The following is a 27,155-nucleotide window of genomic DNA, read 5'->3' as shown; positions in this document are numbered from 1 at the left end:
TAATACAGATAGTCCCTGCATGTACCAGTTGTTAATAATATGATCTTTATTTTCATTATTATTGGGAAGAATGGATATAAGACATTCAAAGAAGAATTTGTAGGATTTGTAACTTATTAAAGGTACAGAGGAAGAGAACAAACAAGAACATCTAGATTATGAAGTCTGGGCATCTGAAAATACAGTGCCTCCACAGTAAGGTAGGCAGGCTGAGCTGGATGGGGAAAGGAATTAGGGAGGGGCAGGGCAGGCTGGAGACTTCAGTGGTAATCGCTTTGGAAATCTCACATGCAAAGCAAAGCGCCGCAAAGCACCAGTAGGTGCTGCTCTCAAGGAATTTAAAATCTACTAAAACTTTCAGTGATCTAAAGAGATTTGGACTTAAAATAATTTGTTTACTTTTGTTTGATAGGCTAAACCCTTGCAAACTGCCTTCTTTGTCACTAACTTTTGAAATATTAATCCATTTAAAAGAAAGTTTAAATCCTGTAAATGACTCTCTGCATTAAGAGATTTAAATTCACAGGGCTCCTTAGAGAAATGGCTGATTCTAGGTCTGTGGCAAGGTAATCACAAGACATGCCTACAATATCTTGTGCTTCAAAGCGCTCAAAGGAGGTGGGGATGTGTCAGAAGTGTAGAAGTCAGCTTAAGTAGGCCATAGTAAGCATCAAAAAGAATAATGAAAGCAATAAATTGCAACGTTAACTTTAAAGAGAATACATGGCCTTTTGGAGATATACACTAAAATATTACAGATGAACTTATATGTCTGGTTTAGCTTCAGAGTAAGACTGGGCAGGGGAGACTGAGTGGGGTATGGATGAAACAGGAATAGCCATGAGCTGGTGAGCACTGGAGCTGATTGAGCATGGGGCTCATTACACTAACTTGTCTTTGTTCATGTTTAAAATTCCCTGTAATAAAGTTTTTAAATTAATGCAAAAAAACAACTATGATTTCATAGTGTTAAACCCACACACAATGTGAGAAGAAAAAGCTCTTTTTTATGGAAAAATCCCAGTCAATAACAGTAGATAGGATAATATAACTAGAAAAGCATTTTGCAACCACTAATGCAATATATACCAATGGAGTCAAATCACTGGGTGAGAGGCCGGGAAACAGGAGAGTCACGTGGTCCCAAAGCACCATCCTAGAGATCATTTCTTCCTTACATGGGAACAAGATACCTTTGAATACCTCGAGGAGAAACCTGGCAGGGGGCCACCGTAACCAAGTGATCACATCGGAATCACCCATAATGGGAAAAATCAACATTATGTGCCAACCATTCAGCCAGAATCTAATCATGAGGAAACAATCAGATGACACACTGAGGGCCACCCTACCAGACAACTGATCCAGGCTCTGTAGCCTAAAGAGATGTGACAATAAATGAAATCAGTGTTCTCTGCTTTCTAGAGTGAGGCATTGTCATAAAGGACATTACTGAGTCAACTGGAAGGAATCTGATATAATGTTATTACGTTAATGTTAAATTTCTTGGGGGTGATAGTAATACTGAGATTGTGTTGAAGAAGGTCTTTGTTCTTGGGAGATACCTGCTGAAGAATTTAGGGGTCAAGGGTCATACCATTTGCAACTTACTTTCAAAAGGTTCAGAGAAAAGAGTGTGTGCGTATGTGTGTGTGTGTGTGTGTGTGTAGAGAGACACACAGAGACACACACAGAGCAAATGTTGCAAAACATAAACAGCTGGTGAATCTAGGTGAATAGGTTCACGGTACTCTTCCAACTTTTCTGTGGTTCTGAAAGTTTTCATAATGGAAAATGTGGGGTGGGGACTTAAGTTCGCTCTTCAAGAAGCTGGTTACATTCGTTGCCTGAAGGCAACTGTGTGCCTGGGGAACAGGAGGAAGGAAAATTTTCACTGTAGTATACAACTTTCTGTACCTTTTGAATTCTGAACCAAATAAATGTATTATCTATACCAAAAATAAAGTTTATATTTAAAAACTCATTGTTCTCTAATATTAATGTTTTATAGTATCAAAACTTTACATATTAAATTTCTCCAAATAGATAAACACTGAAGGCCCCTGATAATGGTATTTTTGGTCATTACAATGTTCTATAAAGTAATTTATACAGAAATTATAAAAAGAGTCACTGTAAATGTCTCTGGATGTCCTAGGAGTTTAAATGTTAGATGACACCTCAACACTATTTTTCCAACTTGTGTTGCCTCCAAGGCTGTGTCTTCCTTAATCCAAAACACCTGATGCTTTAATTGTTCTGGAAACCTGCAGCAGAACACACAGGACATAATGCAACTGATCTAGTTCCCAATACTCTTTGGCATTAAACTGATCTAGTTCCCAATACTCTTTGGCATTAAAAATTACTTTGGAGCTGCTGGTATAGGCTTCTTGTTACCTTTGGATAGTTGAAACTTTGGGGAGTCAGAAAGACAGATTTTTTTCCCCCTCATTGAAGCATTATTGAAAAAAAAGAAAAAGAAAAAGAAAGGAAATGACCATGCTGTGGCTGATTATGTATAATTGATTATAATAAACGTAAAGCAGATCAATATATATAGGTATAAAGTAATCCTCAAGTTCTATAATTAAGTAAAAACAGGTATGGTGTGTTGCAGAGATAAGTATATATGTGACGTTTGTGCTGTATATGCAGAGGACATATCTGGGGGAAGAGAAAGAACCTAGAAACAGTGGTGGCCTCTGGAAGAGGAAGACTTACTTTTCATTCTAAACTATTTTGGAACTGTTTCTAATGATTACCAATGGCATGTTTTACTTATTTTTGAAAAATGCATCAATATGTTGATAAATGCTGTCCAGGTATCACCTCCTCTACGTGGGGTAAGTTTTTAAAACTAGAAGAAAACAAGAGTATCTGTAATTCTACCACTCAGAAAACTGCTGTTAAGGGAGCAGTACATTTCCTCCTAATCAAGTTTCTGGATGTTTTGTAAGCAAGAGGGTTTTCTATTTTCTAGTTCACCATATTGTCTTTCATCATTTTTCTAAAAGAGAAAACAAATTTCTTATTAAATATTTTACAGTTAAATGTGCATTTAAAATATTTCACATTTAACTGCACACTTAAAATGACTTTGTAAGCCTTCCCCCAAATCTTTAATTATTTTTCAAAAACATTTAAAATGGCTACATAATACTTCATTATATCCAATAATCCTCCTACTATTGGAGAATTATTATATTGGGTTTAGAAAACTTTTTTGCAACCAAAGTATAGAAGAATATCTATCTATAGTATGCTATATTTGAGTAAGAAAGGAGGGGAAATAAGAAAATATACATGTATCTGCTTATCTGTGTGAAAAAAAAACAGAGGATAAATAAAGGAGAAACTAATGAGATTTCTGCAAATAGGGGATGGATGAGAACTGGCAGGAAAGGATGGAGGGAGGGGTGGGAGCAGGGAGAAAGGCCAGGGAGGAGGGAGACTGCCCAGCACACTTTCTGCATAGCCCTGGCTTTTGGGACCATGCTAATGGTTCACTCATTCAAAAGAAATTACATAGATAAAATCAACAAAGGTAGTGGGAAAAGAATTCTAAAATGAAACGCAAACAGAAACAAGCAAAAGTATAGCTCAAAAGAATAGCATAACCATACCAAGGGAGGAAAAAAAAAGTACTAACTCTAGTAACTTTTGAACACAGTATTTTTTTTTTTTAATTTTTACTGGAGTATAGTTGATTTACAATGTTGTGGTATTTTCAGGTGTTGAACACAGTATTTTGACTATACACCTTTAGGTTAAAGACAGAATGTAAACCAATACTGAAGTCTGAAGTAGGTTTGTTTTTCACAGTGCTATGAATTAGCAATTCTAAAACTATTTTCTTTGTTTTCTAGGATTGGGCAAATAAGCAAATATATTGTGGGGCAGGCTTTCTCACTGTTAGAAAAGAGAGCTACAAATATGGAAAAGGAGACTTGAATAATGAACCTGGTGGTACTGGATTAGAATTGAAAGTATCAGTATGAACTCATGGTTTTTAATATAGATAGATAGACAGCTATAGATGTTGTGTATGTGTAAATACATATAAGTCCCAGCTCAGATCTTGGCTTCTAAATATTGTTCTCCACTAGAAGGAACAAGGTCCCTCAAATGGTTGATTCCAGGGCAGGGGCAGGGAAAGTGAAAGACGAACGTGGAACATCATGTTTTGCTAGAAATTAAAGGAAGTGCTCAAAGCATGATGGAAACATGTCAGAAGGACCAGCAGCCAATTTGGAGGGGTGCCCAATGGCATCAAAGCAATTTGAGCATCAAAAAAATTGATTGTAACAATTTTTAACACATGAAATAAAATAAGAACCTATGTGTCCATACTGGCATAAGCAAAAGGGGGAGACAGAAAAACTCTTCCTTAGAGTAGAATGCCAACAATTAATGTAGAATAAACAATGGAATTAGAAAGTCTCTATTTGGTGACTGTCACAGTAACAGCTGATTTAGTAATAACTGATGCAGTCAGGAATTATCAATGAAAGCTTAAACTAGTGTGTTCAGGTTTGACAAGAAATTGGATATCTACATAATCTCAATGTAATTCCCCAAAGAAACTTATTAACTATGCATCAGACGCCACATGAAGCAGACACCATCTTAAGCAAGTGTTCAAAGTTAACATCACCAGGAATGCGACAAGTTCACATCGTGAGGACACATCCATCACCTCTGTGGCAATCCTACCAAAAATGTATAATCTGAATCTAATCATGAGGAAACATCAGAGAAACCCAAATTGAGGGACACTCTACAAAACAATTGGTTTGACTCTTCAAAAAAATCAAGGTCGGGCTTCCCTGGTGGCACAGTGGTTAAGAATCTGCCTGCCAAGGCAGGGGTCACGGGTTCGAGCCCTGGTCCGGGAAGATCCCACATGGCGCAGAGCAACTAAGCCCATGCACCACAACTACTGAGCCTGTGCTCTAGAGCCCGAGAGCCACAACTACTGAGCCCACGTGCCACAACTACTGAAGCCCACACGCCTGGAGCCCGTGCTCTGCAGCAAGAGAAGCCACCGTAATGAGAAGCCTGCACACCGCAACAAAGAGTAGCCCCCACTTGCTGCAACTAGAGAAAGCCTGCGCGCAGCAACGAAGACCCAACACAGCCAAAAACAAACAAACAAACAAACAAACAATCAAGGTCATGAAAGACAGCAAGATGAAGAAACTGTTTCCAGGTCTTCCCTGGCGGTCCAGTGGTTAAGACTCCACGCTTCCACTGCAGGGGGCGTGGGTTCGATCCCTAGTTGGGGAAATAAGATCCTGTATGCCACGCGGTATGGCCAAAAATTAAAAAAAAGAAAGAAAGAAAAAAAAACCTGCTTCCGATTTAAAGACATGACAACAGAATTAGGCAGTGATCCTAGGTTGGATCCTAGACCATAAAAACAAAACATAATATAATTTATTCTCTCTTGCTGTAAGGGACATTATTGGGAAAATGGACTAAATCAGAATAAGGTCTGTAGATTAGATGATAATATTGTAATAATGCTGTTTTTCTTGGTTTTAATGACTGTACTGTGGTTATGTAGGGGAATGTCCCTGTTCTTAAGAGATACACACTGAAGTCTGAAGTATGTAGGGGTCAAGAGGCATCATGCCTGCAATTTACTCTCAGAACTATGTGTGTGTGTGTTTGTGTGTGTAAGTGTGTGTGTGTGTGAAAGAGAGAGAGAAGGATAAAACAAATGGGGTAAAAAGTTAACATCTGGGGAATCTTGGTGAAGGGTATATGAGAATTCTTTACACTAGTCTCGAAACTTTAACTTTTCTATAAACCTGACATTATTTCAAAACACAAAGACACACACACACCTTTGACACCGAAAGTAATACAATGAACAGCCTTGATCATAAATAATCTTTGTTTCCTTAGGATTCTTAGTGGAATTACTAAGTCAAAGGTATACAGTTTTGGGCTTCCCTGGTGGCGCAGTGGTTGAGAGTCCACCTGCCGATGCAGGGGAAACGGGTTCGTGCCCCGGTCCGGGAAGATCCCACATGCCGCGGAGCGGCTGGGCCCGTGAGCCATGGCCACTGAGCCTGCGCATACGGAGCCTGTGCTCTTCAACGGGAGGGGCCACAACAGTGAGAGGCCCGCGTACAGCAAAAAAAAAAAAGGTATACAGTTTTAAAAATATTGATATACATGGTAGAGAGAAGTTTTTGAATTCTTCTAAATGTGGAGAAGAAAGGCAGGGAAAATGGAGGAGTAAGGAGGGTAGACCACCGGCAGGGGGTTGGTGGGGGAGTGGGGTATGGAGCTGGAACTACAGAACATGCTAAGAATGAGTGAGAACCAAAAGCCAGAGGAGTTCAAAGATCGGCAGATGCGCTGAAGGACCAAAGGTGATGACCCTTTGAAATGCTTTTCAGAAACATAATCCTTACATGGTTTTACAGATTGCCCACAGTCATTTACCGGCACAATGCTCTGGTAAGAGTAGGCTCAGGTACTTGGTCAAATCCATTGCCCTGGATCCCTCCCTCCATATGCATCCCTCTGTGCAGGCCAGTTACCCACTGCTGAGTCTCACTGGGTCCCTGAGCCTTTCCAGTTGGCACCCAAGAGACAGCCGTGACTTCTCTACCCAGTCCATCCAAAACAAGCTTTCCTTTTAAATGCCTATAATACATTCCATCAAGTATATGTCTTAATATTGGCTCTTATTAAGTATTTGTCATTTGCCAGGGAATATGCTAAGTGCTTTATATAGGTTACCTCATTTAATTCTCCCAATAATTCCATGGGATGGTAGTATTATTATGTCCACTTTACTGATGAAAAAACTTAACCTCTAGAGAGGTTAGTTAAGGTAAGACTTGCTCCACGTCATTAAGCTTAGATTCAAATCCATGAGTCTCCACTCTAAACCACAACACTACCCTGGATAAAACATTTTAGTTAAGAAGAAAAAAGGCAATCAATAGTAAGTTGAACATCTTAAGATAGTAAATTGGGAGCCTAGGATGAAAATTATAGTCTATCAGATACTCATTCCACTCTTCCATTCCGTAATCATCCAAACATATGTTTGATATTATCATTTGTTTGACAATATTACCTGACAGAAGAACTGTTGCTGGCTTCCTGCTCCAGGTGTGTTACTGAAGGTGCTAGTAGATTTGGAAGAAGGAACTGGAAGACGATGAGACACACTGACCGGTACTGGAGTCCTGTTTGGCTGGGTCAGCTGATCTCCCGTAAAGTTTGATCCTGATGCACCAGACTGAACCGCAGCCCCAAGACTAGGATGGGCAGTGCTGGATGAGCTGACAACAGGGAACCGACTAGGTCCTGACATGCTTGTCACCGAGGGCATGGCGGCAAAGCCAGGTCTTCCTTGGGAGACGCTGCTCTGCCCAGGGGACAGGTGCAAGACGGTTGGCGATGCCTGCTGCAAGGGCATCTGCCCACCAATGATCTGAGGAGAGGCATGATTGACTATCACTGGACTTCCCGAGGCGGCGAACGTCTGCCCAGACACTAACTGGACGGCGGTATTCTGGTTGTTCAGCATCTGCCCAGAATATGGTTGGTTGGTCCTGAGCATGTTGGAAGAGTTTCTGTTCAACATGACATGCTCTGAGGTCACTTGGCCAGAAATGAGCTGAGAGGGTTGAGTCTGAAGAAGTTGCCCATTTATGGTCTGGACGTGGTGTACTGAGTTGGAACTGACGGAAAGGCTTGTAGGTATGAGGAACTGACTCTGGGGTGTGTGAGGCTGGCCCATGGGAGAATGAATAACAATACTGCCCCCAGCGCTGCTCACGGCCTGCGAGGTGACCGGCTTCCTTGTGTTCTGTTGGTTTACAATGTTCACCGACATGTGCGGACCAACCACTGAGCCCTGGGGTGAGCTCGCAGAGGCAAACGAGATCCCTGGCTGAACATGGTGCTGCTGTATTCCCAAATTGTTCACATTGTATGTGTTTTGCTGACCCATTTGGATAGGCTTTGGCTGGATATTAATTGGGACTTTATTTGAATTTGGTGCAAGACCCCTTTGTATGATGATGTTATGCACAGGTAAAGATGTTTGGAAATTTGTGCTATTAAATGGAACGGTAACAGGCTGTGCTACTGGACTGGAACTGGAGTTCCCAAACAAGGAGTTGCCATTAGGAGTCTGTCTGTGAACCAGAAGCCCTCCACTCACATTTGATGGGGCTTGTTGCCCACTACCCTTCAATATGATTTGAGATCCATCTAGGTTATTAATAGTCATCATGGAAGGTTGATTACCAAATGACCCAATTAACTGTATTTGACCAGAACCACTAATCTGACTGTTATTAGACAAATGCTGGCTGGGCACACTGATCCCCACATGGTGCATAAAGCCATGGTGCACACCCACTGTATTGCTTGCAAACGATGTGCCAACAGGCACATGAGTCACCCCTATAGGCTGCAGCGTCTGACCTGAGTAATTAGAAATACTAGAAGCCTGAGTAAAGGATGCTGATGAAGAGGGATGAAGCTGAGCTTGTGCAAACTGTTGGCTTGAACCTATACTGGCGTCCAGATATGCCTCTTCTGCCAATGTCTGTTCAGTGATATTGGCCTCCTGCAAGGATTTCTGAAGAATGTCGAAAGGTTGGTCCTCACTGAGATCAGGAAGAGGAGAAGACTCAAGTTCATCTTCAAGAAACTGAAGGCTACTTGAAAGTGGCAGTCCATCACTGGGCCCTTCTCCAAGCTGGCTGCTTACAGCTTTGAGGGATGACTTAGGATCAGCATTCTAAAAAAATAAGCAGGATGTTACATGGCATATCTAACCTTGGAAAGAGATTCTTAAACAAAAAACTAATCTCACTTTTGAATATGAATAAAGCATAACAGTCTGCTTTTCAGACACAACTCTCCAAACTGCTCACCTTATTCTTTTTTTTTTAAAATAAATTTATTTTTATTTATTTATTTATTTTTGGCTCTGTTGGGTCTTCGTTTCTGTGCGTGGGCCCTCTCTAGTTGCGGCGAGCGGGGGCCACTCCTCATTGCGGTGTGCGGGCCTCTCACTGCCGCGGCCTCTCCCGTCGCGGAGCACAGGCTCCGCAGCTGCGGCTCACGGGCCCAGCTGTCCCGCGGCGTGTGGGATCCTCCCGGACCAGGGCCCGAACCCGTGTCCCCTGCATTGGTGGGCGGATTCTCAACCACTGCGCCACCAGGGAAGCCCTGCTCACCTTATTCTGATACTTGATTTCCTTACTAATGATGTTTAATGTTGTTTTTGTAAGTATATGCATTCACTGCTCTGATAAATTATTTTACAGGAAACAGATCAATAATGCCAACATACTCATGACTACCTGGAGTTTAGCTTTATTTTTTAGATAGTGGCATGGCTTAATTTTTTCAGGATTGCTCCCAAGTCCAAAGCTTGAGTGGGACTCAGCCTAGGGTATGTGTGTATCCAGGACACAGCAGTGTCTAGTTTTTGTACCACAGGAGTAGATGTGAGCTTTGAGAGTTCCGAGTGTGGTTCTACTAGAGGTCCAGAAGGTATCCCAGATCCAGCCTTGACTTTAAAGGTTTCTCGAAACTCCCGTAGTTCTAACCTGCCCCACTCCAGGCAAAATCGGCCTGGATAAAAACAAGCTTCCCATATGAAATGAGTGAATAGTTATTTGATTTCTTAGAAGTTATCAGCTTATTATGATGCTTTAAAAGCCATTTCAATGTCCTATTCAAGAGTAAAAGTTGGTCAACATTTGTCAAGCGCTCACTTGTGCGTTTGTGTCTGTCCATAATGAGTCCTTAAGGACTGCGCATTCCAACTAGAGACAATAACACAGGCAAATGAAGGGAACTGAACTCAGTCACTGATAGATAAGAGACACGCTGCTGGCCAGCAGTTTATCATGGGATATGTCAAAATTATAAAAGAAAAAAAAATGGAATCAGTCGTTATTTAACATAAGGTGAAGACAATGTGAATATCCTTAACACTACTGAACTGTCCACTTAAAATGGTTAAGATGGTGAATTTGTTGTTATATATATTTTTAACACAATTAAAAATTTTAAAAAGATGAAGAAAAAAATTAAAAATAGATCAATCAAGTATAAACAGTCCAGGACTTCCCTGGTGGTGCAGTGGTTAAGAATCTGCCTGCCAATGCAGGGGACACAGGTTTGATCCCTGGTCTGGGAAGATCCCACATGCCGCAGAGCAATTAAGCCCATGCGCCACAACTACTGAGCCCACGCGCCGCAACTACTGAAGCCCACACACCTAGAGCTCGTGCTCCGCAAAAAGAGAAGCCACCGCAACGAGAAGCCCGCGCACCGCAAGGAAGAGTAGCCCCCACTTGCCGCAACTAGAGAAAGCCCATGCGCAGCAACAAAGACCCAACGCAGCCAAAAGTAATAAATAAATAAAAATTAAAAAAAAAAAAAAGAAAGCAGTCCAGGGAATTCCTTGGGGGTCCAGTGGTTAGAACTTGGCGCTTTAGCTGCCAGGGCCTGGGTTCAATCCCTGGTTGGGGAACTAAGATCCCACAAGCTGCATGGCGCAGCCAAAGGAAAAAAAAAAAGAATGACTAGTCCAACTTTCAAAACTATAGAGATTCTCAGCGCTAGGCTAATAAGGTGTGTTGGGGGCTAGATGATGGGGAGACCCGGGTAGAAAAGCCAAGACTAGCTCACTCGACACCCAATCAACAGTTGAAACGGGACTAATGTGGCCTCAGTTAGGTGGACACCACCTTAGGACTTGAACAGTCATTTGAAAGGAAGTGGGAAAAAGCAACTGAAAGCAAGGAGGTTTGTTTGTTTGTTTGTTTTTGCAGAGAAATATCAAGGCAACAGTGGATTATCTCCTGAGTGGTGGTACAGTTTAATGTTTTTACAATGCACAAATTAACAGACCATAGGTTTGAAATTCCATATTTTTAAAAGCTTTTAAAATGTTTTACTGACATGATGCAACTCACGTTTACAATAAATACATCCTGAATGAAGCAGCCTGAAGAGTTAGAATTAATACTTACGTGGAAGTGGGAGAGCTGGTAAGTAAAAATCATTAGTGTTGGGAAACAGGCTCAATGTCTACTTTATGGGTTTAATGGCATCACATGCAGTTATTGCCCACTCAGAATGAATTTCAGAATTGCTACTAATTCATAAACCTTACAGGAAATCAGTGTTGTGGCTTTAAAGCCACCCCTAGCATGTGGAGGAGTCTTGCATGTTATGATCTGACATACTTTACACATACTCAAATACTTTATAAAGAACTGTGCATTCCCAAGGACTTTCTGAATACTATTCCATTTTATGGATGAAGAAAATAAAGACCCTGATGATGACAATAAGTTGACATTAACTGAGCACTGTGTCAACTGATTTCCATGGACTAGTCCATTCATCTTAACCACCCTATGAGGTAGATTTATCATTCTCCTGGATTCACAAATAAGGAAACTGAGTCTTAGAGATTTAGTGATAGATACAAGGTTATAAAGCTAGTAAGTGGCAGAGCAAGGATTCAAACTTGGGTGGTCGGACTCTGGACTACCATCCATGGTAGAACAAAGCAGTTGAAAAGATTAAAGTAACATAGGCTTAAACACAGCAATCCGGATATAGTTTCCAGGCAGGACTTCCCTGCCCTCAGGTCAGATTTCTTGTCTAGATGTTCCTAGAGCTTAAGAACCTGCGCCCTGGAACCTGGTGGCCTGGGTTCGATTCCTAGCTTGCGACTCCTGGCTGTGTAATACTGGGTAAATACCAACCTTTAGTTCTCTCATCCTTAAATATGGATAATAATAGAACTTACTTCATGGAATTATTGTAACAAGGTCAATATATGTTAAGCTCTGAGTGCCAAGAACATACCGAGCGCTCAGTAGGTGTCAGCTACTATGATCTTTCTCCTTGTTTAAGATGAAAATGATTGGAAAGTAACCACAATACAGAATGATTTTTTTTAAAGGTTATGTAACAACATTCAAAAGACTCTAATATAAGTTTCTCAGGCTATAATGTTTCTGAGGCATTTTAGAAAGAAAGTTGAAACCTTAGGAAAATGGCAAAGTAAAAATCTTAATAGACTAAGTTAAAAGTAGAAAATGTCAACAAAATTCAATAGATTTTCCTCTTGTGTCAACCACAAAAGACAAAGTAGGGATTCCCATCATGATACAAAGGCAATTAAAGCTTCAATTCACTAGGCATCAATGAGACAGAAACATCTGATCATTGCATTCAGTTTCCAATACTCACACTAGAGTTGGCGAAAATTGAATTTGAATTGGCTGCAGAATATCCTGCATTAGTCAAGTCCTCATTGCTCTGCAAAAGTACAAATTCAAAAAAGTGATCACTTTGACTCTGAAGAAGAAACAAAATGTATGCCTATGATGGTCTGAGTATTACTTACCGATTTATTACTAGGTCCATGTAGAAAATAGTTCAATGCCTGGGGGTCTCTAGAAAACAACAGCCAAAAAGAGAAAACAGCAAATAAATACATTACTTATATTTAGGGTTCATTTTTACAGGGGAAAAAGAAAATGATGTATTAGTTTGAGTAAAATCCTCTCCCTGTTTTAAAACTATTAGTAGTTTTTTTGTTGGTTTTGTTTTGTTTCATTTTGATGTTCCATTTCCCATTATCACTCATTTCTGCCTCCTAGGATTTGTGTGTGTGTGTGTGTGGTACGCGGGCCTCTCACTGTTGTGGCCTCTCCCGTTGCAGAGCACAGGCTCCGGACGCGCAGGCCCAGCAGCCATGGCTCACGGGCCTAGCCGCTCTGTGGCACACGGGATCCTCCCGGACCGGGGCACGAACCCGTGTCCCCTGCATCAGCAGGCGGACTCTCAACCACTGCGCCACCAGGGAAGCCCCTCCTAGGATTTTTTATAAAATAAATTTAATAAAGGATTACCTAATTATGACCCCTATGTTAATCCATGTCACTTTGTCTCCCTACTATATCTATGATGATTATTTAATCTTTATTTAAAAAACCCACTTGGTTTTAATATGCTTATTAGGTTGTTTTAGTACAGCAAACCTCACACATTTGATTTACCCTTATTTTGGAATGAACATCTTACCCAATAAGATCAAGGAGACACGAGTCATCATCATCATCCATGACAACTATAAAGAAAATGAATAAGAAAGCACTGTTTCAGCAAAGCAGATTAAAGCCAGTAGCATCAATGCAACACAAAAATATACCTTATACTTTCCTAGATAAATAACTAATTCATGTGAGTTTTCCCTCTAATTGCTTATTATGAATGTGACTTTTAAATTTTTGTGGTCATTCAAGAGATGAAGTATTCAATTTAAATTGTTTTTATTGAACACAAATCCTTAACTTACAAGTCAAAAAGCAATCTAGACAAATCAAGGATAGTTGGCAGCAACCACTCACACACAGATTCCTCAAAGGGGCGGTAAACCATGAACAGTAACTTCCTCAAAATGTACACAGTGAACAAGAGGAGAAATCGTATTTTTGTTTTAGAAAAAAATCTCATGCATACAGAGGTCTTTGAATTTTGTCACTGGATATTTCCAAACCTGGTGAGCAATCTGGATTTCTAGCCATATTTTGGCCATCTTTAGGAAAACAGAAAAGTCAGTTGTCCCTACTTTTTGAGACAGAAGAGGCACCATCGCCCCAGGCAGTACTGAGACAGGCTCTGCCCTGAAGGTCCCAAGTTCCTCCCTCTACAGCAGTAACGCCAACTGTTCAGTTGCAAACAATCTGCATCCCAACACTGGAATCTTTAAAGTAGAAACCCTCAACCCCAAATTCACCCCAGCTCCAAGCCGAAATCTCTCTCTCTCCCCAACCATCGATAGTATCCAGCTTAACCAGCGCAATCACTGTGCTCTGGCTGAAACAATAACAACTGTGTAAATTTCAAGAGCAGTTCTCCCCCTTTCTTTCTCCTCCCTCCCCTGAGATCCAGGAAACTTACACTAGTGATCCGGCACCTGGCAACACTGTTTCACACCCATTTCCAGCCATGCGTGGAATAATTTACATCACGGAATGCCAAGGCCAAGAGTTCTGGAGCCGTTGGAAAGGGCAGTTGTGAACGGCAGTTGGACGGAGGAATGAAATCCTGAAGAGATGCCCAGAAGAGGGACACGCCCGAAGAAGGCAGAGGCAGAGTTTCTACTAAGTATTTTTTCTCGGTTAAAACTGCCATCTCCTCTCCACTTCCCCTCAACTTCCCATCCTATCAGTCACAAGGCCAAACAAATATAAAATGTATTCCTGCCACATGGAAGGAAACTTGCTGTCTTCAGGAAGGGTCTGGAAGGGGTAAGTATCCCCCGATGTGGGACCTTCCCGTTGATGGGAGAACTGGTTCAGCTGCTGAATGATCCGGACGATTACAATCCACTTGAGTGGATCATCAGTGGAGAGGAGAGATGATGAGTGAGACAGGAGGAGGTCAGAGTGGGGAAAGCTTATCAAAAGGTAACATCCATGGCCAAAACTGTGAAAGGCACAGCAGGCTAAGTGAAATCTGCATGTAGCACTCAGATGTCCAGGTGCTCAGGGGCATTCTAGGACGACTCTACTAATACGACTTTTTTTTTTTTTTTTTGCAGTACGCGGGCCTCTCATTGTTGTGGCCTCTCCCGTTGCAGAGCACAGGCTCCGGACGCACAGGCTCAGCGGCCATGGCTCACGGGCCCAGCCGCTCCACGGCATGTGGGATCCTCCTGCACCGGGGCACGAACCTGTGTCCCCTGAATCAGCAGGCGGACTCTCAACCACTGCGCCACCAGGGAAGCCCTAATACGACTTTTGAGGTGTGAAAAGGGACAGGAAAGAGGAACAAGAAAACTATCATTAGGTAGATATGTAGAAATCAGTGTGAAGATCTTCCCTTAAATCATATTTAATATGTAGAACTGCACTAGCTGTTGCTCATTACCGTATCCTGGGCTTGTCTCCCAGACATCACAATCGCATGGACTAAATTAGCCAAATATGACGTATAATTAAGCCTATAAAGTGGATATTATTTTTTTACTTCAACATGACCATTTAAATGGAGCTCCACTGTATCCTTTGTAAATTTATATTTTTTAAGTGTCTAACAGTCTCTGGAAAAAACTAATTAATAAAAACGTACGTGAAAAATAGCTTACACCAAAGCAGAACACTTTCATGCCTCTCCCAGCTTCCCTCACTACTTTACACTTGTACCCAGCTCCTCCAGTGGATGAGATGCCCAAGGGTTAACACACACTGAGGGAGGAAGGCAGCACCAGTCACTCCTCTGAGGTGTCACTGCCACTGGGACTTTCAAGCACAGAGAACATTTGTTACCCCAAAGTTCAAAGTGACAAGCTACTCCTTGAGTACCCCAAATAAAAGAACAATTTTATAATACTGGATGAAATTAAAAGCCATTGCACATCCCCCACAGCAAACCAAGCAGGCCGCTCAAATGCCTGACGAAACGCTCCTTGGGGACATCCGCCCTACTCAGGGGCATCAGTCCTAACACACAGACCTCCTCCTCCAGGCCCCCTTGGGTAGAACTCTACGAGCTCGTCAGGGGTACCCCGAGAATTCTACTTTTTAAAGGGTCGCACTCTTTCCTGACTATAAACAGTTTCAAATTAGAAGAGATGACTCTTATCCCTACATGCCCAGCTCTACATGGTGCCAAAACAGTCATATTACAGCCCGAGCCAGTAGTCCTTTCCCAGGAGGACACACGGCCCACCAAAGCAAATCTGCCAAAGTAAAACTGTAGAAATTGACTACGATTCTACAGTGGGAAGACAACCTGAGGATCAGAAACTGACTCAACCAAAGAAGATATACAGACTGCCAACAAACACATGAAAGAATGCTCAACATCATTAATCATTAGAGAAATGCAAATCAAAACTACAATGAGATATCATCTCACACCAGTCAGAATGGCCATCATCAAGAAATCTAGAAACAATAAGTGCTGGAGAGGGTGTGGAGAAAAGGGAACACTCTTGCACTGCTGGTGGGAATGTGAATTGGTACAGCCACTATGGAGAACAGTATGGAGGTTCCTTAAAAAACTAAAAATAGAACTACCATATGACCCAGCAATCCCACTACTAGGCATATACCCTGAGAAAACCATAATTCAAAAAGAGACATGTACCAAAATATTCATTGCAGCTCTATTCACAATAGCCCAGAGCTGGAAACAACCTAAGTGTCCATCATCGGATGAATGGATAAAGAAGATGTGGCACATATATACAATGGAATATTACTCAGCCATAAAAAGAAACGAAACTGAGCTATTTGTAATGAGGTGGATAGACCTAGAGTCTGTCATACAGAGTGAAGTAAGTCAGAAAGAGAAAGACAAATACCGTATGCTAACACATATATATGGAATTAAAAAAAAAATGTCATGAAGAACCTAGGGGTAAAACGGGAATAAAGACACAGACCTACTTGAGAATGGACTTGAGGATATGGGGAGGGGGAAGGGTAAGCTGTGACAAAGCGAAAGAGAGGCATGGACATATATACACTACCAAACGTAAGGTAGATAGATAGTGGGAAGCAGCCGCAGAGCACAGGGAGATCAGCTCGGTGCTTTGTGACCGCCTGGAGGGGTGGGATGGGGAGGGGGGGAGGGAGGGAGATGCATGAGGGAAGGGATGTGGGAACAGATGTATATGTATGACTGATTCACTTTGTTATAAAGCAGAAACTAATAAAAAAAAAACTGACTCAAAAGTGAAGAGCTTAGTTTTTTTGGAAAAGATACTCCCATTACTTCTGGACTCTTGTTGAGGCTCTTTTCTCATTAAAGTAACAACCCTGGATTCACTAGATGGGCCTCTGGCCACAGGTGAAACCTATAAGGCTGTGTGAAAGATAAGTCCCCCCTCTAAAGGGTTAAAAACTACTTCTTGGTTCAGCACACTTGAGCAACACACATCCCCTCAGTAATAGCAGTTTACAGCAGTAGAATTTGTCAGGGAGAGAACGGGATTGCAGTTCTTACAGAATCCTCATAGGCACCCCAAGAGATCAGAAATCACTGCCCCAGACACCTGACTACCACTCTCAAAAAGTTAAAGCTAATATTTAAAACTGCTCTTACTATTCTTAGTCAAGAGGCACTATGAAAGTGACATTTCAAATCAGTGGGGGAAAGATGTTAGCCTTCTAGAGAAAAGAAGGTGGATCCATACCTCACATCTTACACAAAAATAAATTCCAGGTGGATCTAAGAGTTAAATGGGAGGGAGGAGGAGAGCTTAAAGTACTAGAATAACATATGGGAGAATTTTGTTTTTATAATCTTGGAGTAGGGAAAGGCTAAGTATGTCACAAGATGCAGAAGTCATAAAAGAAGATTGCCAAATTTGATGACAAAACATTTTTAAATTCTGCATGATAAAAGAAAAAAAAACATGAATAAAGTCAAAGACTAAAAAACCCCCAAAAAACATACATCGGGAAAATACTTTCAATTCATATCACAAACAGCTTTTCTCCTTAATACATAATGAACTCCTATTTTTAAAAAGTCAGCTACCCTGCAGAAAATCAAAGGGTATGAAAAATCAGTTCATAAAAAAAGGAAAGGCAAGTACCTCCTAAACATGTAAAAGTAATCACCCTCACTTAGAATAAGAGAAATTAAAGTTACAATGAGATACTATTATTTGTCAGATTGGCAAAGATAAAAAAGTTTGGTTAAGGGCTATGCCAGTCAGGAAATGGGAAATAGGGACTTTTATACCCTGGTAGTGAGAGTGTAATCTCATGTAACCTCTGGAGAGGGCAATTTAGCAGTCGCTTTCAAAGTTTTAAGTGCACAAATCACTTCACCTAGCAAATATTTCCAGATACTCGTCCCGCAGATATTCTTGTACACGTGTGAAATGACATGTGTATAAGAATATCCAGTGCAGCATGACTGGTTTTAGCAAAAGACTGTAAAAACCTCGATGTCAGGGGTACGGGGTTTCCTCTTAAGGTGATGGAAATGTTGTGTAATTAAACCACTGAATTGTACACTTTAAAGGGTGCATTTTATGGTATTTAAATTCTATTTAAAGCATTTTTTAAAACTCTATGTCCATAATGAAAGAGGTGTGTACCTTTCTTGTTCCTTTGATCATATATCTTTCTAAGTCAGTCTGTATAAATATGCCTCATTTTTATTTGTATTTTTGAATTTTATTTTTTACACTGCAGGTTCTTACTAGTTATCTATTTTATACATATTAGTGTATACATGTCAATCCCAATCGCCCAATTCAGCACACCACCACCCTCCACCCCCACCACTTTCTGCCCTTGGTGTCCATACATTTGTTCTCTACATGTGTGTCTCTATTTCTGCCCTGCAAACCAGTTCATCTGTACCACTTTTCTAGGTTCCACATATATGCATTAATATACGATATTTGTTTTTCTCTTTCTGACTTACTTCACTCTGTATGACAGTTTCTAGATCCATCCACAACTCTACAAATGACCCAACTTCATTCCTTTTTATGGCTGAGTAATATTCCACTGTATATATGTACCACAACTTCTTTATCCATTCGTCTGTCGAGGAGCATTTCGGTTGCTTCCATGACCTGGCTATTGTAAATAGTGCTGCAATGAACATTGGGGTGCATGTGTCTTTTTGAATTATGGTTTTCTTTGGGTATATGCCCAGTAGTGGGATTGCTGGGTCATATGGTAATTCTATTTTTAGATTTTTAAAGGAACCTCCATACTGTTCTCCATAGTGGCTATATCAATTTACATTCCCACCAACAGTGCAAGAGGGTTCCCTTTTTTCTACACCCTCTGCAGCATTTGTTGTTTGTAGATTTTTCTGATGATGCCCATTCTAACTGGTGTGAGGGGATACTTCATTGTAGTTTTGATTTGCATTTCTCTAATAATTAGTGATGTTGAGCAGCTTTTCCTGTGCTTCTTGGCCATCTGTATGTCTTCTTTGGAGAAATGTCTATTTAGGTCTTCTGTCCATTTTTGGATTGGGTTGTTTGTTTCTTTAATACTGAGCTGCATGGGCTGTTTATATATTTTGGAGATTAATCCTTTGTCCATTGATTGGTTTGCAAATATTTTCTACCATTCTGAGGGCTGTCTTTTCGTCTTGTTTATGGTTTCCTTTGCTGTGCAAAAGCTTTTAAGTTTCATTAGGTCCCATTTGTTTATTTTTGTTTTATTTCCATTTCTCTAGGAGGTGGGTCAAAAAAGATCTTGCTGTGATTTATGTCATAGAGTGTTCCTCCTATGTTTTCCTCTAAGAGTTTTATAGTGTCCGGTCTTACATTTAGGTCTCGAATCCATTCTGAGTTTATTTTTGTGTATGGTGTTAGGGAGTGTTCTAATTTCATTCTTTTACATGTAGCTGGCCAGTTTTCCCAGCACCACTTATTAAAGAGACTGTCTTTTCTCCATTGTATATCCTTGCCTCCTTTGTCATAGATTAGTTGAGCATAGGTGCGTGGGTTTATCTCTGGGCTTTCTATCTTGTTCCATTGATCTATGTTTCTGTTTTTGTGCCAGTACCATATTGTCCTGATTACTGTAGCTTTGTATTATAGTCTGAAGTCAGGGAGTCTGATTCCTCCAGCTCCGTTTCTTTCCCTCAAGACTGCTTTGGCTATTCAGGGCCTTTTGTGTCTCCATACAAATTTTAAGATTTTTTGTTCTAGTTCTGTAAAAAATGCCATTGGTAGTTTGATAGGGATGCATTGAATCTGTAGATTGCTTTGGGTGGTATAGTCATTTTCACAATATTGATTCTTCCAATCCAAGAACATGGTATATCTCTCCATCTGTTGGTATCATCTTTAATTTCTTTCATCAGTGTATTACAGTTTTCTGCATACAGGTCTTTTGTCTCTCTAGGTAGGTTTACTCCTGGGTATTCTATTCTTTTTGTTGCAGTGGTAAATGGGAGTGTTTCCTTAATTTCTCTTTCAGATTTTTCATCATTAGTGTAGAGGAATGCAAGAGACTTCTGTGCATTAATTTTGTATCCTGCAACTTTACCAAATTCATTGATTAGCTCTAGTAGTTTTCTGGTGGCATTTTTAGGATTCTCTATGTATAGTATCATGTCATCTGCAAACAGTGACAGTTTTACTTGTTCTTTTCCAATTTGTATTCCTTTTATTTCTTTTTCTTCTCTGATTGCTGTGGCTAGAACTTCCAAAACGATGTTGAATAATAGTGGTGAGAGTGGACATCCTTGTCTCGTTCCTGATCTTAGAGGAAACGCTTTCAGTTTTTCACCATTGAGAATGATGTTTGCTGTGGGTTTGTCATATATGGCCTTTATTATGTTGAGGTAGGTTCCCTCTATGTCCACTTTCTGGAGAGTTTTTATCATAAATGGGTGTTGAATTTTGTCAAAAGCTTTTTCTGCATCTATTGAGATGATCATATGGTTTTTATTCTTCAATTTGTTAATATGGAGTATCACATTGATTGATTTGCGTATATTGAAGAATCCTTGCATCCCTGGGATAAATCCCACTTGATCATGGTGTATGATCCTTTTAATGTGTTGTTGGATTCTGTTTGCTAGTATGTTGTTGAGGATTTTTGCATCTATATTCATCAGTGACATTGGCCTGTAATTTTCTTTTTTTGTAGTATCTTTGTCTGGTTTTGGTATCAGGGTGATGGTGGCCTCATAGAATGAGTTTGGGAGTGTTCCTTCCTCTGCAATTTTTGGGAAGAGTTTGAGAAGGATGGGTGTTAGCTCTTCTATAAATGTTTGATATAATTCACCTGTGAAGCCATCTGGTCCTGGACTTTTGTTTGTTGGAAGCTTTTTGATCACAGTTTCAATTTCATTAGTTGTGATTGGTCTGTTCATATTTTCTGTTTCTTCCTGGTTCAGTCTTGGAAGGTTATACCTTTCTAAAAATTTGTCCATTTCTTCCAGGTTGTCCGTTTTATTGGCATAGAGTTGCCTGTAGTAGTCTCTTAGGATGCTTTGTATTTCTACAGTGTCTGTTTTAACTTCTCCTTTTTCATTTTAATTTTATTGATTTGAGTCCTCTCCCTCTTTTTCTTGATGAGTCTGCCTAATGGTTTATCAATTTTGTTTATCTTCTCAAAGAACGAGCTTTTAGTTTTATTGATCTTTGCTATTGTTTTCTTTGTTTTTATTTCATTTATTTCTGCTCTGATCATTATGATTTCTTTCCTTCAACTAACTTTGGGTTTTGTTTGTTCTTCTTTCTCTAGTTCGTTTCGGTGTAAGGTTAGATTGTTTATTTGAGATGTTTCTTGTTTCTTGAGTTAGGCTTGTATAGCTATAAACTTCCCTCTTAGAACTGCTTTTGCTGCATCCCATAGGTTTTGGATCGTCGTATTTTCATTGTCATTTGTCTCTAGGTATTTTTTGATTTCCTCTTTGATTTCTTCAGTGACCTCTTGGTTATTTAGGAACGTATTGTTTAGCTTCCATGTGTTTGTGTTTTTTACGTTTTTTTCCCTGTAATTCATTTCTAATCTCATAGCGTTGTGGTCAGAAAAGATGCTTGATATGATTTCAATTTTCTTAAATTTACTGAGGCTTGATTTATGACCCAAGATGTGATCTATCCTGGAGAATGTTCCATGCACACTTGAGAAGAAAGTGTAATCTGCTGTTTTTGGATGGAATGTCCTATAAATATCAATTAAATCTAACTGGTCTATTGTGTCATTTAAAGCTTGTGTTTCCTTATTAATTTTCTGTCTGGATGATCTGTCCATTGGTGTAAGTGAGGTGTTAAATTCCCCCGTTATTATTGTGTTACTGTCGAGTTCCTCTTTTTAGTTGTTAGCAGTTGCCTTATGTATTGAGGTGCTCCTATGTTGGGTGCATATATATTTATAATTGTTATATCTTCTTCTTGGATTGATCCCTTGATCATTATGTAGTGTCGTTCCTTGTCTCTTGTAACATTCTTTATTTTAAAGTCTATTTTCTCTGATATGAGTATTGCTACTCCAGCTTTCCTTTGATTTCCATTTGCATGGAATATCTTTTTCTATCCCCTCACTTTCAGTCTGTATGTGTCCCTAGGTCTGAAGTGGGTCTCTTGTAGATAGCATATATACGGGTCTTGTTTTTGTATCCATTCAGAGAGCCTGTGTCTTTTGGTTGGAGCATTTAATCCATTCAAGTTTAAGGTAATTATCGATATGTATGTTTCTGTGACCATTTTCTTAATTGTTATGGGTTTGTTTTTGTAGGTCCTTTTCTTCTCTTGTGTTTCTCACTTAGAGAAGTTACTTTAGCATTTGTTGTAGAGCTGGTTTGGTGGTGCTGAATTCTCTCAGCTTTTGCTTGCCTGTAAAGCTTTCAATTTCTCCATCAATTCTGAATGAGATCCTTGCCAGGTAGAGTAATCTTGGTTGTAAGTTCTTCCCTTTCATCACTTTAAATATATCATGCCACCCCCTTCTGGCTTGTAGAGTTTCTGCTGAGAAATCAGCTGGTAACCTTATGGGAGTTCCCTTGTATGTTATTTGTCGTTTTTCCCTTGTTGCTTTGAATAATTTTTCTTTCTCTTTAATTTTTGTCAGTTTGATTACTATGTGTCTCAGCATGTTTCTCCTTGGGTTTATTCTGCCTGGGACTCTCTGCACTTCCTGGACTTGGGTGGCTATTTACTTTCCCATGTTAGGGACGTCTTTGACTATAATCTCTTCAAATATTTTCTTGGGTCCTTTCTCTCTCTCTTCTCCTTCTGGGACCCCTATAATGCAAATGTTGTTGTGTTTAATGTTGTCCCAGAGGTCTCTTAGGCTGTCTTCATTTCTTTTCATTCTTTTTTTCTTTATTCTGTTCTGCAGCAGTGAATTCCACCATTCTGTCTTCCACGTCACCTATCCACTCTTCTGCCTCAGTTATTCTGCTATTGATTCCTTCTAGTGTATTTTTCATTTCAGTTATTATATTGTTCATCTCTGTTTGTTTGTTCTTTAATTCTTCTAGGTGTTTGTTCTTTAATTCTTCAAGGTCTTTGTTAAACATTTATGGCACTTCTCAATCTTTGCCTCCATTCTTTTGAGGTCCTGCATCATCTTCACTGTCATTATTCTGAATTCTTTTTCTGGAAGGCTGCCTATCTCCACTTCAGTTAGTTGTTTTTCTGGGGTTTTATCTTTTTCCTTCATCTGGTATATAGTACTCTGCCTTTTCATTTTGTCTATCTTTCTGTGAATGTGGTTTTCATTCCACAGGCTGCAAAACTGTCTCTCTCATTATTTTTAATGGCTGTGTAATATTCCAGTGTGGATGAATCATGATTTATGCTCCCAAGTGCTGGGTGGAGGGAGAATATATACATGTGTTTGTAAATATTCAGACCCTGAAATGAGGCACAAATAACCAGCAACACCAGCTGCTTCTGTGAGGGAATCTGGGTGGCTGGAAACACAGAGGAAGGTATACACTTCACTTATATGTCCTTTTGTACCTCTTGAATATTATGCCACATGCATGTAAGGCCTATTTTTAAAAATAAATACAATTAATATGGGAATTTCCTGGCAGTCCAGTGGTTAGGATTCTGGGTTTTCACTGCCTGGGGCCCGGGGTTTGATTCCTGGTTGGGGAACTAAGGTCCTGCAAGCCACACGGTGCCCCCCACACCAAATACAATTAATAAAACAAAGAGGATGGGGGAGACCCATGAAACACAAGAATCTCAAGTCAGTCTCACTCTAGGTAAGCATACCAGAGATCAAATACCTGGGAAATTTTCAAGCAGCCTAGTGGCCTCAAGAATAATCTACATCAGCTAACTGTAAGAAATATCTTCCAGACAGTTGATTTTCATTAAGATCACAGAAAGATTTTAAAGACCTCTAAGACAGAGATAAAAAGGAAGATGACAAGCTATTTAAAATTTTTTTCATACAGTGGGAACAGTCTGAGCTCTCATATCAAGAAATGTATTGGTTTCAAGAACAGCTATTTCAGGAAAGCTAGCTAAGCAAATCAATTCTACTGATTTAAGATACAGCATAACAGAAGAAAACTTTTAAAGTCATACACAGGATTTCAAACACTTCACAAAATGAAATTTGGTATGTGACTGCTAACAAATGATTCTCTTCTCTTCCTTATATGCCTCTCTGTTCTTTTTCTTCTTCCAAAAACATTACATAGTGAAAATGACTAGGAAGCTAAAACTTTAAAAGATCACCAAGAGTCAATATAATAGGCTATCTTACCTACATACAAAAAATTACTGACATTTGCTTTATTTGCATTAATTTGGTATAGCATCAGTATATGCCATAATTTCCCAATCATTTACAAACAAATTTACCTCTAAAAGGTGCTGAGGCTAGCACAGGGATCATTGGGAAACTTTATTTAAGCAATCATGAGCTGTGGAATGGTTGCAGTGTTCTCATGTGATCTGTGCCTGAGCTATTGAAGTATATAATGAGCTGTAGTCACTTTTATTTTTACCCACATATTTACCAGTTCCAGTGCTGTTCATTCCTTTGAGTAAATCCAATTTTCATCTGGTATCATGAAGGATTTCTTTTTTTAAAAAATTTTATTTATTTATTTATTTATTTATTTATTTATGGCTGGGTTGGGTCTTTGTTGCTGTGTGCGGGCTTTCTCTAGTTGCGGCAAGTGGGGGTTACCCTTCGTTGTGGTGCGCGGGCTTCTCATTGCAGTAGCTTCTCTTTGTTGCAGAACATGGGCTCTAGGCATGCGGGCTTCAGTAGTTGTGGCACGTGGGCTCAGTAGTTGTGGCTTGCGGGCTCTAGAACACAGGCTCAGTAGTTGTGGTGCACGGGTTTAGCTGCTCCATGGCATGTGGGATCTTCCCAGACCAGGGCTCAAACTCTTGTCCCCTGTATTGGCAGGTGGATTCTTAACCACTGTACCACGAGGGAAGCCCCTGGAGGATTCCTTTTAATATTTTTGTAGTACAGATCTGGTGATGAATTCTTTCAGTTTTTGTATGTCTTTAAAAAAAGTGCTTATTCTGCCTTCATTTTTGAAATGTATTTCACTGGACATATAGTTCTAGATTGAGTATTTTTCTTCTCTTTTGGATCTTTTTTTTTTTTTTTTTGCGGTACGCGGGCCTCTCACTGCTGTGGCCTCTCCCGTTGTGGAGCACAGGCTCCGGGCGCGCAGGCTCAGCGGCCATGGCTCACAGGCCCAGCCGCTCCGCGGCATGTGGGATCCTCCCGCACCAGGGCACGAACCCGTGTCCCCTGCACCGGCAGGCGGACTCCCAACCACTGCGCCACCAGGGAAGCCCTCTTTTGGATCTTTAAAGATATTGCTACACTGTTTCTTGCTTGCATTGTTTCCAAATAGAATTCTGCTGTCATTCTTACTTTTGTCCTTTTGTACATAGGTCTCCCCTCCTCACCCCACCCCCACCCCAATGTTTTAAAGATTTTTCTCTTTATCACTGGTTTTAAGCAATCTGATTCTGATATGCCTTGGCATCATTTTCTTCATGCTTCTTGTGCTTGGGGTTCATTAAACTTCTAGGATCTGTAGGTTTATAGTTTTCCTCCAATTTAGAACAATTTCAGCCATTCCTTCATATATTTTGTGTCCCTACCCCTCCTTCAGGGACTCCAACTACCTATGATTATGCTGCTTGAAGTGGTTCCACAGCTCACTGGTGCTCTTTTTAAAAAAATTTTTTAAGTGTCCTTTTATCTCTCTGGCTTTCATTTAGGATAGTTTCTATTGCTATGTCTTCAAGCACACTAATTTTTTCTTCTGCAGTGTCTAATCTGTTTGTTAATTGCATCCAATGTATTTTTTATTTTCAAACATTGTAGTTTTCATCTCTAGAAGTTGGGTTTTTTAAATATCTTCCATTTCTTTATTTAATATGCTCAATCTTTCCTCTACCTTCTTGAAATTATGCAGAATAGTGACAGTTTTTTAATGTCCTTCTCTACTAATTCTATCATTTATATCATTTCTGGGTCTTTTTCTACGATTGATGTTTTTCCTCCTCATAGTGGGTGGTATTTTTCTCCTTCTTTGTATGCCTGGTACTTTTTTTTTTTTTTTTTTGCGGTACGCAGGCCTCTCACTGTTGTGGCCTCTCCTGTTGTGGAGCACAGGCTCCGGACACGCAGGCTCAGCAGCCATGGCTCATGGGCCCAGCCGCTCCGCGGCATGTGGGATCGTCCCGGACTGGGGCACGAACCCGCATCCCCTGCATCGGCAGGTGGACTCTCAACCACTGCACCACCAGGGAAGCCCTGCCTGGTACTTTTTTATTGGATTCCAGACATTGCTAATTTTACATTATTGAGTACTGGATATTTTTGTATTCCTATAGATATTTTTGAACTTTGTCTAGGACACAATTAAGTTACATGTAAATGGTTTGATTCTCTTGAGGTCTGTTTTTAAGCTTTGTCCATCTTTAGTCTAGGGCTAATTTTGCCCTATAGTGAGGCAATACCCTTCTGAGTACTTCACTTGCTGTCACATGAATTACAATGATTTTTGCAGTCTTGCAGGTGGGAACACAAACTCTCCTCTGCCCTGTGTGAGCTCCAAGTGTTATTTCCTCTAATCCTTTGGGTTGATTCTTTCCCAGGACTTGGGTAGTTTCCCCACACACATGTACCGATCAGGTACCAGCTGAAAACTCAAGGGAGACTCTCTGCAGCTCTCCAGGGTTTTATCTCCATGTAGCTCTCTCCTCTGGTGCTCTGTCCAATGAGTTTTAGCCACTTTTACCCCCCAGCTGCATCAGCTCAACTCAGGAAGATTACCAGAGTCCATCTGGGTTCCCCTTCCCTGTGCTATGGCCTGAAAACTCCCCAGACAGAAGCTGGGGCAGTTACAGGGCTTACCTTATCTGTTTTCTATTTCTCATGAATCCCTGTCCTGTGCTGCCTGATATTCAATGTCTAAAAACCATTGTTTAATATATTTTATCTAATTTTTAACTGTTTTATGCAGGAAGGTCAATCCAGTCCCTGTCATTGCATCTTGGTCCTATAGCGATTTTTAAGGTTTTGGAAGAAATCACTTTAGGAGGTATGAACAGCTTATATGAGTTCATTAGCATGAATTATAGAATCAGAGCATCCTCAAAGGAGGAAAGGAGAAAGGGAGGACAG

At 40.3% G+C, this 27,155-nt stretch overlaps 1 protein-coding gene across 1 annotated transcript in view; it reads right to left on the bottom strand.

Annotated features, from left to right (window-relative positions):
• BICRAL (BICRA like chromatin remodeling complex associated protein) overlaps positions 1 to 27,155 on the bottom strand; it is a gene marked incomplete at its 3' end in the record, with an annotated part of 82,006 nt that overhangs the window by 19,171 nt on the left and 35,680 nt on the right. The window contains exons 2-5 of the mRNA XM_079712750.1: positions 13,105 to 13,150; positions 12,425 to 12,473; positions 12,268 to 12,336; positions 7,103 to 8,782 (exon numbers count right to left, since the gene is read on the bottom strand). Coding sequence (XP_079568876.1) covers positions 7,103 to 8,782; positions 12,268 to 12,336; positions 12,425 to 12,473; positions 13,105 to 13,145 — 1,839 coding nt within the window. The 5' untranslated portion in view covers positions 13,146 to 13,150. The remainder of the gene's footprint in view (positions 1 to 7,102; positions 8,783 to 12,267; positions 12,337 to 12,424; positions 12,474 to 13,104; positions 13,151 to 27,155) is intronic.

The sequence above is a fragment of the Hyperoodon ampullatus genome, assembly GCF_949752795.1.
Source record: "Hyperoodon ampullatus genome assembly, chromosome: 10".
Taxonomy (NCBI): Eukaryota; Metazoa; Chordata; class Mammalia; order Artiodactyla; family Ziphiidae; genus Hyperoodon; species Hyperoodon ampullatus.
Note: the sequence above shows the minus strand (reverse complement) of the source record. Positions and strands in the feature narration are given on the sequence as shown.